Source organism: Acartia tonsa, chromosome 2, assembly GCF_053477335.1.
Source record: "Acartia tonsa isolate MP-2025a chromosome 2, ASM5347733v1, whole genome shotgun sequence".
Classification (NCBI taxonomy): Eukaryota; Metazoa; Arthropoda; class Copepoda; order Calanoida; family Acartiidae; genus Acartia; species Acartia tonsa.
This window is the reverse complement of record NC_137261.1, coordinates 57,035,425-57,047,875: the sequence shown is the minus strand read 5'-3', so window position 1 is coordinate 57,047,875 and position 12,451 is coordinate 57,035,425. Positions and strand designations below refer to the sequence as shown.

General features: G+C 35.0%; 1 protein-coding gene across 1 annotated transcript in view; it reads right to left on the bottom strand.

The window, feature by feature from the left end:
- Positions 1-10,739, bottom strand: part of LOC145312627 (uncharacterized) — a 37,200-nt gene extending 26,461 nt beyond the window's left edge. The window contains exons 1-8 of the mRNA XM_080151888.1: positions 10,278-10,739; positions 9,334-9,786; positions 8,867-8,962; positions 8,248-8,410; positions 7,712-7,804; positions 7,026-7,133; positions 6,033-6,113; positions 5,251-5,409 (exon numbers count right to left, since the gene is read on the bottom strand). Of these exons, the coding sequence (XP_080008014.1) occupies positions 5,251-5,409; positions 6,033-6,113; positions 7,026-7,133; positions 7,712-7,804; positions 8,248-8,410; positions 8,867-8,962; positions 9,334-9,786; positions 10,278-10,547 (1,423 nt within the window). The 5' untranslated portion in view covers positions 10,548-10,739. The remainder of the gene's footprint in view (positions 1-5,250; positions 5,410-6,032; positions 6,114-7,025; positions 7,134-7,711; positions 7,805-8,247; positions 8,411-8,866; positions 8,963-9,333; positions 9,787-10,277) is intronic.
- Positions 10,740-12,451: the final 1,712 nt, after the last annotated feature.

Sequence of the window (12,451 nt, the reverse complement as noted above, 5' to 3'; positions counted from 1 at the left end):
ATATAAAGCTTCTTTACAGCCAAATAAATTGGGGAAAAAAATATCATTTATGGAGCAACAACAAAAGTGGGTTTATCACAAAACCTCGATTTATTAGTCAGCTGTTCCATAAAAAACCAAGTCATTACCTGTATATTATAAAGCAATGCCAGGCGATTAAAATGAGGTATTAAGCACTTTCTAACTCCAAAAATTGATTCTTCTAGAGCAAAAATTAGTTTAGCATTTTTGGTGACTTAAATTTGTAATTTGATTTGTAGCAAGAGAAAAATATTAAAAAAACATACTTTTTTCTATCTAAGAGGCAAATTAATGGTATCAATATATTCGCAAATGTCTTATATACAGTTTAATACACTTTTAAGTCCATTATTTTTGGGCTTTGAGTGAACGTCGAATAAGGTTGATTTTATCTCAACAGCCTGAACAATAAGAAACCAGTCAGAACAGTGCCAGTTGCCATTTATCTTTCAAAGGCTTTTGACACTGTAAACAATGAAGTTCTACTGCATAATATTAATGCACTAGACTTGAATGAGTACATGAAACGTTTTTATGTGATTACCTTAGAGGTAGACAACAATTTGTTGTTATCAGATATCTAGATCTGCATACAAATCTGCCAAACAGGCTGTCCTACAAGGAGGGGTCCTATACACTGTACTCTTCAATCCGTAAATTTCATCAATGCCAACATCTCACTTTAATTACATCTAGTTTCCTGTGCTGACAACTCCAACATCATAGTTCCCCTATTGATCCTTATGTCAGGGACATAAAAGCTTACTTAGCAGTTCTTGATGATTGGTTAAAAAGTCAGAACCCATTGACTTCTCCAGCCAAATCATCTGCAATAGTTTTTACCACCTTTTCAAAGCAGGCACTGTAGTCATTGTAAAGGTCTATGTTGAAACAGTACCATAAGTCAGACATCCTAAGTTCTTAGGTGTTACATATGACAATCTCTATATCGACCATCTTGTTAAGGAGCCTAGAAACAAACTAAACTCTAAAAACAATATGCTTGAAGCTCTCTCCACCAGAGGGAAAGAAAAGTAAGTCATAGTAAATACATACAAAGCAATTTGCCAGTCCCTGATAATCTACTGCAGTCCCATATTTAGTAATGCCAGCTGGTACAGCCTCCTGTTTGCTGGAAAAGCTGCTCTTAGAACAGCCATCTACTGTCATGTCAGGACCATCATTGACAAACTGCATGCAAAAATCAAGATTATGCCATTGATAGATCATTAACAGATGCTAAGCAAGTATGTTTCTCCTGTCAACAAAAACACTAAATGACCTCTACATGACAAATCTGGTCCCACCACCCTCTAAACACCTGATGAGAAACTCCGTAGTATAACTTTAAGGCAGAGAAAAAACAGGATTTCCCAACTAGATTTGTCTGAAAAGACCTAGAGATTCAGACTTAAGGAGATACACACAGAATCTGTCAGAAATACTAACAGAAACCAAAATGACAATAAAGTTCTAAACATACCAGCCCCAGCCATCAGAAAACATGAAAACTCATTACCCAGAACAGCTAAAACCACCCTGGCCCAATACTTTCAGGTTACAATGTTTACCTGAATACCTTAAAGGCCATAATAAATAAGAATCTGGTGAGGTTTGTGTCTGACACTGGCAAGAATTTCACACAACCACCATCATTTCAACTGCAACCACAACCTATCAACACCTAGAGACCTTTAAAATTAGTCACAATACTGAACTGACTGTTTCCAATGATGATGAGCAACAACAAACAATAACATAGGAACTATTTAGACATCAAGTCAGCAAGGAATCATTATTGAGCAAGATATCTTGTCAATATTACAAGGAAAACTTTATACAGAATCATTGCTGATTCTGAAGCATGTTAGTTTCAACTTCATTGGTGGAACCTCAGAGGGACATCTTATTACAGCCAGGAACTATGCTAAAACAATTCATAAGGTATGCACGAGGGACATGAAAAATAAGGATTTTTGTGTTGACTACCAAAACAAACTTAAGTTTTGTTTAACTGTTTAGACATTAATTCAAATAACAACTCCAAATAACCCCTACCCAACTTCTAGACTACAAATCTCAGATTAGTCCATTGATTCTGAAAGATCTTGTTATTGATGATATGATAACATAATTTTTGGTTCAGATGTCATCTATTATACTTTTCTTTGAAAAAATTTAGATTAACTAAGCTGTAAATATGAGAACATTGTGATTTTTTAGGGAAAATCTATGAAAATTTGGATAAAAAAGTAATTTTCAAAAAAATCCACAAAAATGATCAGCTGTGATTTAATGAAAGTTATGTGCTGAATTGTCATACACACCCGGTCATAGAAATATAGGTCTTGTCATACGTAACTCAAAAAAAACCTGTTTTCTATCCAGGACACCAGTGTATGGGGCTATGTTACGAAAGGGACTATTCCCGAAAAAAGTTATTTATACCGCTAGAAGCTCTAGTTTTTAGAACTATAAGAACTAATTATGTGCTACGCATAGTTTAGGAGCTACGTGTTGAAATGTCCCAATGGACTAAGAACTGTTTAAGGCTATTAATTTGGTTTTTCGTTATATTGTAACTGCTGCGATTCCTATGAACATAATTTTCTTGTACTGTAATAAAATTAGATTTGACATACTTTAAGAATTTGGTATCATGAAGTTTCCATGTAATTGTCTACAGTACAGTTACATATCTAATTTAATCCCAAACCTTCCTTAGTAGTCACAATAACAATAACGTAGATATTATTACAGAGAAAAAATTGTTGTCAATTTAGATTGCTAACATGAACATTACTTATTGATCAGTTGGTTCATCTATTAGGAGGAGATGGAGTAAAGGGGGTGGAAATGGGAATCGTTATTTTAGCCAGCTACAAGTTTCATTTTATTAGAATACAGGATAATCTGGTGTAAGATCCAAGTAATAAAAAATCCATTACTGAAACATGTTAGGAATTAATTTATAATAAAGGGGGGGGGGGGAAATGTAGTGACTCGTGCCACGACATACCAGCAATTTTATTTTGGGTGCTACTCCCTTAGTTTTAGAGATAATTGGGTGAAATCTTTTGGGCTGGGTCACTAATTACCCCAACTAGAGGTATCTTTCAAAAAAAAACGGCGGCGGGTCCGCCGCTCCCGCCGTTCGCCGCCATTTTCCGCCGCCGCCAAAAAAAATTTTTTTATTGCATTTCTCGCCGAATTAGGCAATTTGGAATCATTTGAGACCATGTTATTTTTTTCAAATTCTCGTTTATCAAGGTATATCTTAAATTCAGTGCCTCTCCTAAGCTTTTAAAGATATTGAGACAAAACCTTTTGAGGTAGATCAGTAAAAAATATTTGAATAAAAAATGGCGGCGATACCGCCGCTCCCGCCGTCCACCGCCATTTTCCGCCGCCGCCGCCAAAATTTTTTTTATTGCATTTCTCGCCGAATTAGGCAATTTGGAATCATTTGAGACCATGTTATTTTTTTCAAAAATTTTTCCCCTTATAACCAACCCTGCGGGCGGCGGAAAATGGCGGTGGATGGCGGGAGCGGCGGTATCGCCGCCATTTTTTATTCAAATATTTTTTTGCTGATCTACCTCAAAAGATTTTGTTTCAATATCTTTTTGAAAAAAATAACATGGTCTCAAATGATTCCAAATTGACTAATTCGGCGAGAAATGCAATAAAAAAATTTTTTTTGGCGGCGGCGGAAAATGGCGGCGAACGGCGGGAGCGGCGGACCCGCCGCCGTTTTTTTTGAAAGATACCTCTAGTTGGGGTAATTAGTGACCCATCCCAAAAGATTTCACCCAATTATCTCTAAAACTAAGGGAGTAGCACCGAAAATAAAATTGCTGGTATGTCGTGGCACGAGTCACCACATTTCCCCCCCCCCCCTTTCAGCTAATCTTCTAAAGTATGATGCATAAGAAGATATAATTACAGGATATTTACAACAGAAATTTGCAAAAAAAATGTAATTTCTCAAAACAAGAAATTATGTTTGCCCTTGACTTAATAGAAATAATATTAATATTAAGATATATCATGATTATATAGATAGGTAAACACATGGATTTCGTCCTTTGGTACTTTTTAATTTTGGAAATAGAGTGATTGTTTTTATTATTAGTAAAGCAATGGAAACACTATCACTTGGATGTTACACCAGATTTTCATGTTATCTAAGAAAGTGAAACTCGCAGCGGGCTTAATTTGAAATATCCCTCATACCCCCCAATTCCCTCCCCTTCTTCTGGACGAACGAAATGACCAATAAAGGAGTTCCATGTTAGCAACCTAAATTAACAACAATTTTCCCTGTCATAATATATTCTATCTATATTTATTCTAGTACCTAGCTAAAATATATAACACAAAAATATATTTTAACCAGTATAAAGTATAAAATTGTCTAATTTTGGTACAACTAATTATTTTATCCGTCATTATTATTGGTAATTATCTGTGATTTATCACAAAAATAAAACTTTCAAGATTTTGATTGATTTAAAGTACAAATTGACTATTCTTCATTTAAAACAAGGAAGAAATTTACCCGTAGATCCGAAGTATAGATGTATAACCCAGACAACTACCTTGCCCAAGTGGTGGGGAACGTTTAACGTCTGATAGAAAATTGATTTCTACTGTTTTGTAGCTAATTAGCTGTGTTCATATTTCCGAAGCTATTGGCAAATATAAAGACCCAATTGAAAGTCGGTACAGGGTCTCATCCCTATGGGGAGAGTTACATATAGCTCGTGCCCAGGGGCGTCCAAGCTTTTTATTTGGGTGGAGTAAAATTTTGAAAATATAAATTTTGGGGGTTCCTACGACACCCCCAAGCTCATTTTTTTTTTTGGGGGGGGGGGGGGTAATCTTTATTTTATAGAGGCATTTTTTTTATTTGGGGGGGGGGGTAAAAATTTAAAATCCAAAATTCACCCCTTTACCCCCCCCCCTCTTGGACGTCTATGCTCGTGCCCCATCTATTATTTTACTTTAATGCTTTAGATAAAGTAAATAAGGACCGAATCTAGGTTATAATTAAGTAATTATCACAGCTGGCTAAAATAACGATACCTTCCCCCAATTACCCTTTCTCTCCCCTCTTACTTAATGAGCAAACTGAACAATAAATGAGGTCCATATTAACAAGCTAAATTGACGACGAATTTTACCGTGTATCCTAAATTCATTAATCTAGGTTATAAAAAACTCTACCTTGGAAAAATGTAGAAGGGGTATTAATAGGAACAGTACGGGGTGTGGTAGCAAAGTCTCGGACAACATTGTCCACATATTCATCTTCGTCGATAAATTCATCGTCATCAAGAGCAGCATCAATAGTGTCGATATCACTTTGAGTCACCTCGGCACCACCTAATTATGAGAGTTCATAATTGTCGGATTTTTGAGAAAAAAAAATGATTTTTCCAATAGTCAAAATCCTTCAAAGCACGTATTTTACTGTACAATATCATGTTCTGACTGAAAAAGACAAAGAAAAAAAATTAAGACTTGAAGAAAATTTTAATGCAAAACAGTTTCAATTCAGTCATGTAAAAGCTGCTAATAGTTATTTTTAGTATCGTATTATAGTCAACTTTCACCGAATATTAAAAGAAAAATATTAGACACGAGGGGCCGAAGGAACTGGGTAACAGAACTGGTTTTAATTTTATGATTGTGAAAAAATTGTATGTAATACGATGCTAAACATGATTTTTCAGTATGGCTGAGCACCGGTTCTAATCTAGCCGATATTAATCGGTTTCGAAGCCATAATTAATAGTTCTTTCTTTCATCGTATTATAAACCGCTTTCCGCGGATATAGAATGTACAATTATAAGATTAAAACCGTTTTTTAGCCCCGAGGTGCACGGGCTACATTTTTATATCCGTAGAAAGCTGGATATAATACGATTCTAGACATAGTTTTTTCGTATTCATGAGAACCGGTTCCTGTCCACCGGATTCGAATGAATACGAGAAAAATATTTACCTTGTTTTAGATTTTGAAGTGTAGCAGTGAGCTTGGCAATTTCTTCTTGCAGTTTAGATATCATTTCTTTAGCACTGTTATCTAAATAATCAACAATTTAGCAATCAGAAATTTACGTTTAAAGGCAATATAACAAGGATGACAACATCCATAAAAGCGAAGCTCTGAAAAGGAAAGACAAACGAACTTGTAGATTGTCAGAACTAAATTAGCAGAATATTAATGCATCAGTACAAACAATATTGTTAGTAAATTTGTTGTAAAACTGCATAAATAGATGATACTGTTTAAGGACATACTTACATTTTTGAGACTTGTTTATAAAGATGCTTTGCTTATAACATTGTACCTTGTTGTAATAGGAATCAGTTTTCTAAAAATCAGAAGAATCGGATAATTTTAACATACAAAAATTAGTTGTCAAAAAAGTTAAAAATAGACATACGGACATACGGACATTCTGACATTCTGACATACGGACATTCTGGTATTGATTATAGAGTTGCTACGCTTTCTAAATTGTACCTAACTACTACAGGAATCATCATGCAAAGTTTGGAATCGATAGGACAATTCTAACCTGTTTAAATTAACGAAAAGAGCTAACTCTCTGTGACGGACGTACGGACGGACCGACCCTAATTATAGAAAAGCTAAATATATTATATTGTAATTTAAGACATTTTCTGAAAGTTTTCATCTTTGTTTTTATATTCATAATATCTATATATATTAGAGTAAATTAATAGATGGGGAAGGAGGTTTAATAACTCTATGTCCCCCCCACCTAGAGAACAATGTGCCGACTTTCAATTAGATCTTTGAATTACAGACAATAGCGTCGCAAATTATATTTACACGGCGAATTCGCTTCAAATGAGAAGAAACTAGTTTTCTAGCAGACAAAAAAGATCCCCAAGACAGAGACCAGGTAGTTGTCTGGGTTAACATCTGTACTTATTACATTTATTGTAGAAGAATTAATATTCGTACCTGGTGGCGGTTGTGTGGTTGCTGTTGTTGACAGGGTAGTTGTAGGTGCTGTTGCTGTCTGCGCGGTTTGAACTGAGTGGGACAATTTCTCCATAGAGTTGGCCAAACCTTGAATATATATCTAGGGTTAAAAATTATCCAACTATTTCTTATTTTACATTCCTAATCTTTGTACAATGCTTATAAACAAGAATGACAACATCCATAAAAGCATAGCTCTAAAATCAGAAGGAAGGGCAAACGAAAAATTACTCTTGTAAAGTGTCAGAACTTAATAAGTAGAATATTATTTTGTAGGTCTAAACATAAGTTTGTTGCAAAATTGCATAAATTCAGGATACCGTAAAAGGACATACTTTCATTTGTAGGATTTTATTAAAGAGATGCCTCGCTTATAATATTGTTCTTTGTTATCCCAAAAATCCGCTGAATGAGATAATTATATCATACAATGAGTTATCAGACAAGTTAAATCAGAATTTTTTAAATTGACGTACTGACTTTCCAGTAATGATTATAGAGATACGTCCTAAATTGTACCTAACTGATCTGGGAATAACCATAAAAAGTTTTAAATTGAAAGGACAATTTTAATGTGTCTAAATGAACCAAAAGTGCTATCCATAACTAATGAAGGACGGACTAGTCGTAATTATAGAAAAGCTTCGCTTTAAAGCGCTACCAACCTTCAATAGTATCCATAAGTTTATCCGACACAGTCAGGGTTCCATTGTTCTTCATCATTTGTTCAAAATCATAGGCTGATATTCTTTTTATTCCTGGGCAAAATAGGTTTTGTTACATTAAATTAGCAGCTTCGCACTATTTGGAGGGAGGGGACATTGAAATGTTAAATACACTTTACACTAGCTATGGTCCAAAGTTTTATAATAGTGTTTTCTTATTCGTTGGCATAACAAATTTTACTTTAGGGATTTTTATTGAATTTTGATGAGTTTCTTTATTAAGTTGAGTGTCCAAACGTTTCAACCACTTTTTTGTAATCTACAGAAGGGGTAATTTTGTGTATCATCATTGGGGATGTAATACATCATTTTTTTCGCAATTGTCTTATCCCTTTAGATCCCTGGCTTAAACCTATTGATTTTTAACAGATCTGTATTTCTTTCACCAAAATGTTTTTATCACAACCCCACCCCCTCCTTACGAAAAAGTTAATAAGGTTATTTTTTTACTACCGCTTTTTTTTGAAATTGTTTACCTGGATGTTGATCCTGGTCGTACATCTTATTGACATCAATATTGAAGTTTGGGTTGACCTGCTGCATGGGCAGGACCACGAAGGGCTCCTGCTCCATGTCCCCCATCTCCTCCATGGCGCTCATCAACGCCTTCGCCCGCTGCCTCAACTTACGACGTCTTGCCTAAATAATAGAAATATTTTAAAAAGGAGCAGGTTTGTTCAAACATTAGGATTGCTCTACCAAATGTGTCTTTGAGTGTTTCTTAAAGCCCTTTTATTAAATTATTTTTTTCTTTATGAGAATGATTTGTTTTGAGCTCTTTTAGTTAATTTAGACATGTTATGCATAATTATCGATTATAAACGTTTGTTGAAGATTCCTATAACAATAAGGTACGATTTAGGAAGCCTAGCATCACTTAGCGTAGTGTGTCCTTTTACTGTATCTTGAATTTACGTAATTTTTCAACAAGTTTATATATAATTTTGTTTAGACTTAAAATTTATTGCTCTGCTTATTAAGCTCTGGCACTCTACATTATTATTGTTCTTCCTTTCTTGTCCTCTCTTCTGATTATAGAGCTTCGCTTTTATGGATATTGTCATCCTTGTTTAACAATTAACATGATTGACATACCTTCATTTTAGCAATCTCCTTTGAAGTAAACTCATCCTTGTCAGAACTTGAGTGGATAGAATTATGTGGTTCTCCATGATTATGAATTTGAATATCCTAAATAAAAATTTGTATTAGTGGAATACATAACTCCTAAGTAAATGGAAGCAGGGATCTAAAGGGATAAGACCATGGCCGATAAATTGATGTTAATAACCCAATGATGATGCACAAAATTACCCTATCTGTTGATTACAAGTAGTGGTTGAAACGTGTCATCAAAATTTAACAAAAGTAATCAAAGTTGTTAAGCCAACGAATAAGAAACATTAGAACTAAACTTTGGGGGCTAGTGTAATAATAAGCACATTGTCCCCGATCCCTAAAACAATCTTCCCAATTATTCGGAAGAAGATTAATTTTAGCATAGTCATTTTATTTTAATATCTGCGGGAACCTGTATATAATACGATGCAATAGATTCTTACCTTTGAGATGTTATCATCCATATCCGCCTGTTCTGAGGACCTCCTGGTGCTTGTTATTGACTCCAGTGTTGATGGTGTCGTAGACTTTCTTACTTCCACACGTGAACTTGAGAAGGTTGTAGACTCAATAATAGTCCGTTCTGGCTTGGTAGACTTTTTGGATGATGGAACAAATTCACGTTTACCAATATTTGAGTTGTCCGCGGAACCGTTTAATTTTTCCTCCAACAACCAGAGGCCATTATTGTTATTTGTAATAATACTTTTTTCAGTATTCTCTTCTGGGGAATTATTTTGCGCTTGTTGTTGCCTACTGCTGCTCTTTTTCAGACTGCCCTTGATTCTCGTCCGACTATCCTCCCCTCTTTCTATTTCATTGGCAGTTGGAAGTCTGATTGTTACATAGTCCTTCAGGGCAGATTCTACTGCCGAGTTGGGTTGAGCTGGCACAGCCTAAATAATAATTTTATTCTATACATTTAGGGTTTGTCAATGCATGATATGAAAGATACCAGGGATCTTAAGAGATAAGCCAATTGACGATACATTGATTTACACCCCAAATGATGATGCAAAAATGACCCCTTCTTTAGATTACAATTAGTGGTTGAAATTTGTTGACACTCAACTTAATTAACAATCAAAATTCAATAAGTCTCCAAAGTTGTTAATGTAACGATTAAGAAGTTATTATTATACTCTTTGGGGACTAGTGAAGTAGACAACCAATTTTCTCGTCCTCCATGGAAAGATAAAGCTTCCGCGCAGTTCTTCACTTCAAGAAAAGTATATACACAAGGCCATTTCTTGATTAGGTTATGTATCCTACGCAAAATAGTATAAAACTTGCCTAAAACCAATACTAAACCTAAGAGGAATAGAAATACATTTAGACAGACATACAAACATCCTTTTCTTGAATATACTATAGGAAGCAAATTTACCTGTTGAATTAGATTACTTTTAGTTTCTAAGGTACCGCTAGGTGGCACTCCACCAGCCGGAACAGCCTGCTGTGGATTCATAACGGCTATCTGAGCTGTTGTCAAGGCTGATTGGCGGGATATTTTGGGCGGCGGCGGCGTAGAAATCGGGCTGGGTTCCCTTCCAGTTCCAATAAACTCTTCGCCGTCGATAATGACAAGTTCAGAACTACGGTTCAGGGTCAACTTTGGACTTCTTCCAGCGAATTGAATTTCCACCTGGCTGTTCATTATCTCGACTGGTTCTGCTGACTGGAAGGGGGTTGTTGAGACAGAATGTTGTGGCGGTTGTGTTGGCCTGGCTAGTGGGGTGGAGGGTCGGTAGAAGTGGGAGCTGAGAATCTTCTCTAGACTGATTGGAGCCCTATCTTCTTGTGTGGGTGCAGGTGTGGTTGGTCGCAGACGTATCGGAGTGGGTGTACCTTCATCCCAAGGGTTATTATAATTATGTGGCTAATAAGTATTGCATATTTACATATTACTATTAGATTACATTTAAACGAAACTTTGCTTAGATTGAAATTGAAGTTAAAAGTAATAGATTGATTTATACAAGGCACAATTAAATCGAAAAAAAAATTTTTTTTTATTTAATTGTGTACAAAAAAAGTCATTGTTTTCATCCAATTTTTTAAAAATTACTTATAACTTTTATTTTATATGGAAGTACAATGTTCTGTTTTTTTGAGACCTAGGTTTAAGAATATTTTGAAACTCATACGAAATAAAGGAACATTTGCATCATGGCAATTTTTAAACCATCAATTAATTAATAAAGCCATTCCTTCATCATGAGTGGGGTCTTTGTTATGTTGTTGAGTCCCTAATCTTATGGTTTGTTGTGAATTTTGGGGTGGTGGTAAAATACTCAGCGGCTTCTGCGTTGGGGCTGGGATTGTAGGTCCTGTTTAATTATTAGATAGATTATTTTTTTTCTGCTGATGGTGTTTTCAAAATAAAAATTCGAATGTTGAATAATGGGGTAAAGTTGCTTTTAGGGCAACTCTCCTTATGGGCCGATTCTTCGTATTTATCACAGTAGCTTTTCTCCTATTTCTAGCCCCGAGGGGCCAATTCCCTAACCCTGTGGGGCAATCACCTAACCCAATATAACCTAATCTAACCTAAAATAATCTATTAAAAGCCATTTTAAAAATACGACGAATCGCCTCTTAAGGGGCGCTGCCACGAAAGGGACTATACCCCAATAATGTAACATGAATTGATCAAGCCACTTTATTAGAGTAAATGAAAAGCTTGTGCAATTTCCAAGTAATAATATATCGATTGTCATATGTTATGATTTCCTCTGACATTAATTTCAGTGTAAATATGTATACTAAGAAAGATAGTTTTAAGCAATTTCCTAACATACTATTACTATTAACAAACAAGGATGACAACATCCATAAAAGCGAAGCTCTGAAACGGTAGGACAAACGGACATTAACACTTGTATAATGTCAGAACTGATTAATCAGAATGCGAATGTATAAGAGTCAAAGCAAAATTGTAAGTAAATTTGTTGAAAAACTGCTTGATACAGGATAATGATTATGGACATACTTACATTTTTAGGACTTGTTTACAGAGTTGCTCCGCTTATAATATTGTACTTTGTTGTCCCAGAAATCAGTATACAAAAAATCAGACCAATCGGATAATTAGGTCACATACAAATTTGTTGTTAAAATGTAAAAAAATCAACATGTTTAAAATGGACGTACGGACATTCTGGTAATGGTTATTGAGTTGCTAAGCTTTCTAACTCGTACCTAACTATTACAGGAATCGCCATGCAAAATTTGAAATCGATAGGACAATTCTAACATGCATAAATTAACGAAAAAAGCTTTTTAAAAAAGTAAAAAAATCAACATGTTTAAAATGGACGTACGGACATTTTGGTAATGATTATAGGGTTGCTACGCTTTCTAAATCGTACCTAACTACTAAAGGAATCACCATGCAAAATTTGAAATCAATAGGACGATTCTAACATGTCTAAATTAACGAAAAAAGCTATCCGTGACGGACGGACGGACGTACGGATGGACCGACCCTAAATATAGAAAAGCTTCGCTTTTAAAAAGCATAAATTATAAAGGTACAAATAGTCATATGTATCCCTAAAA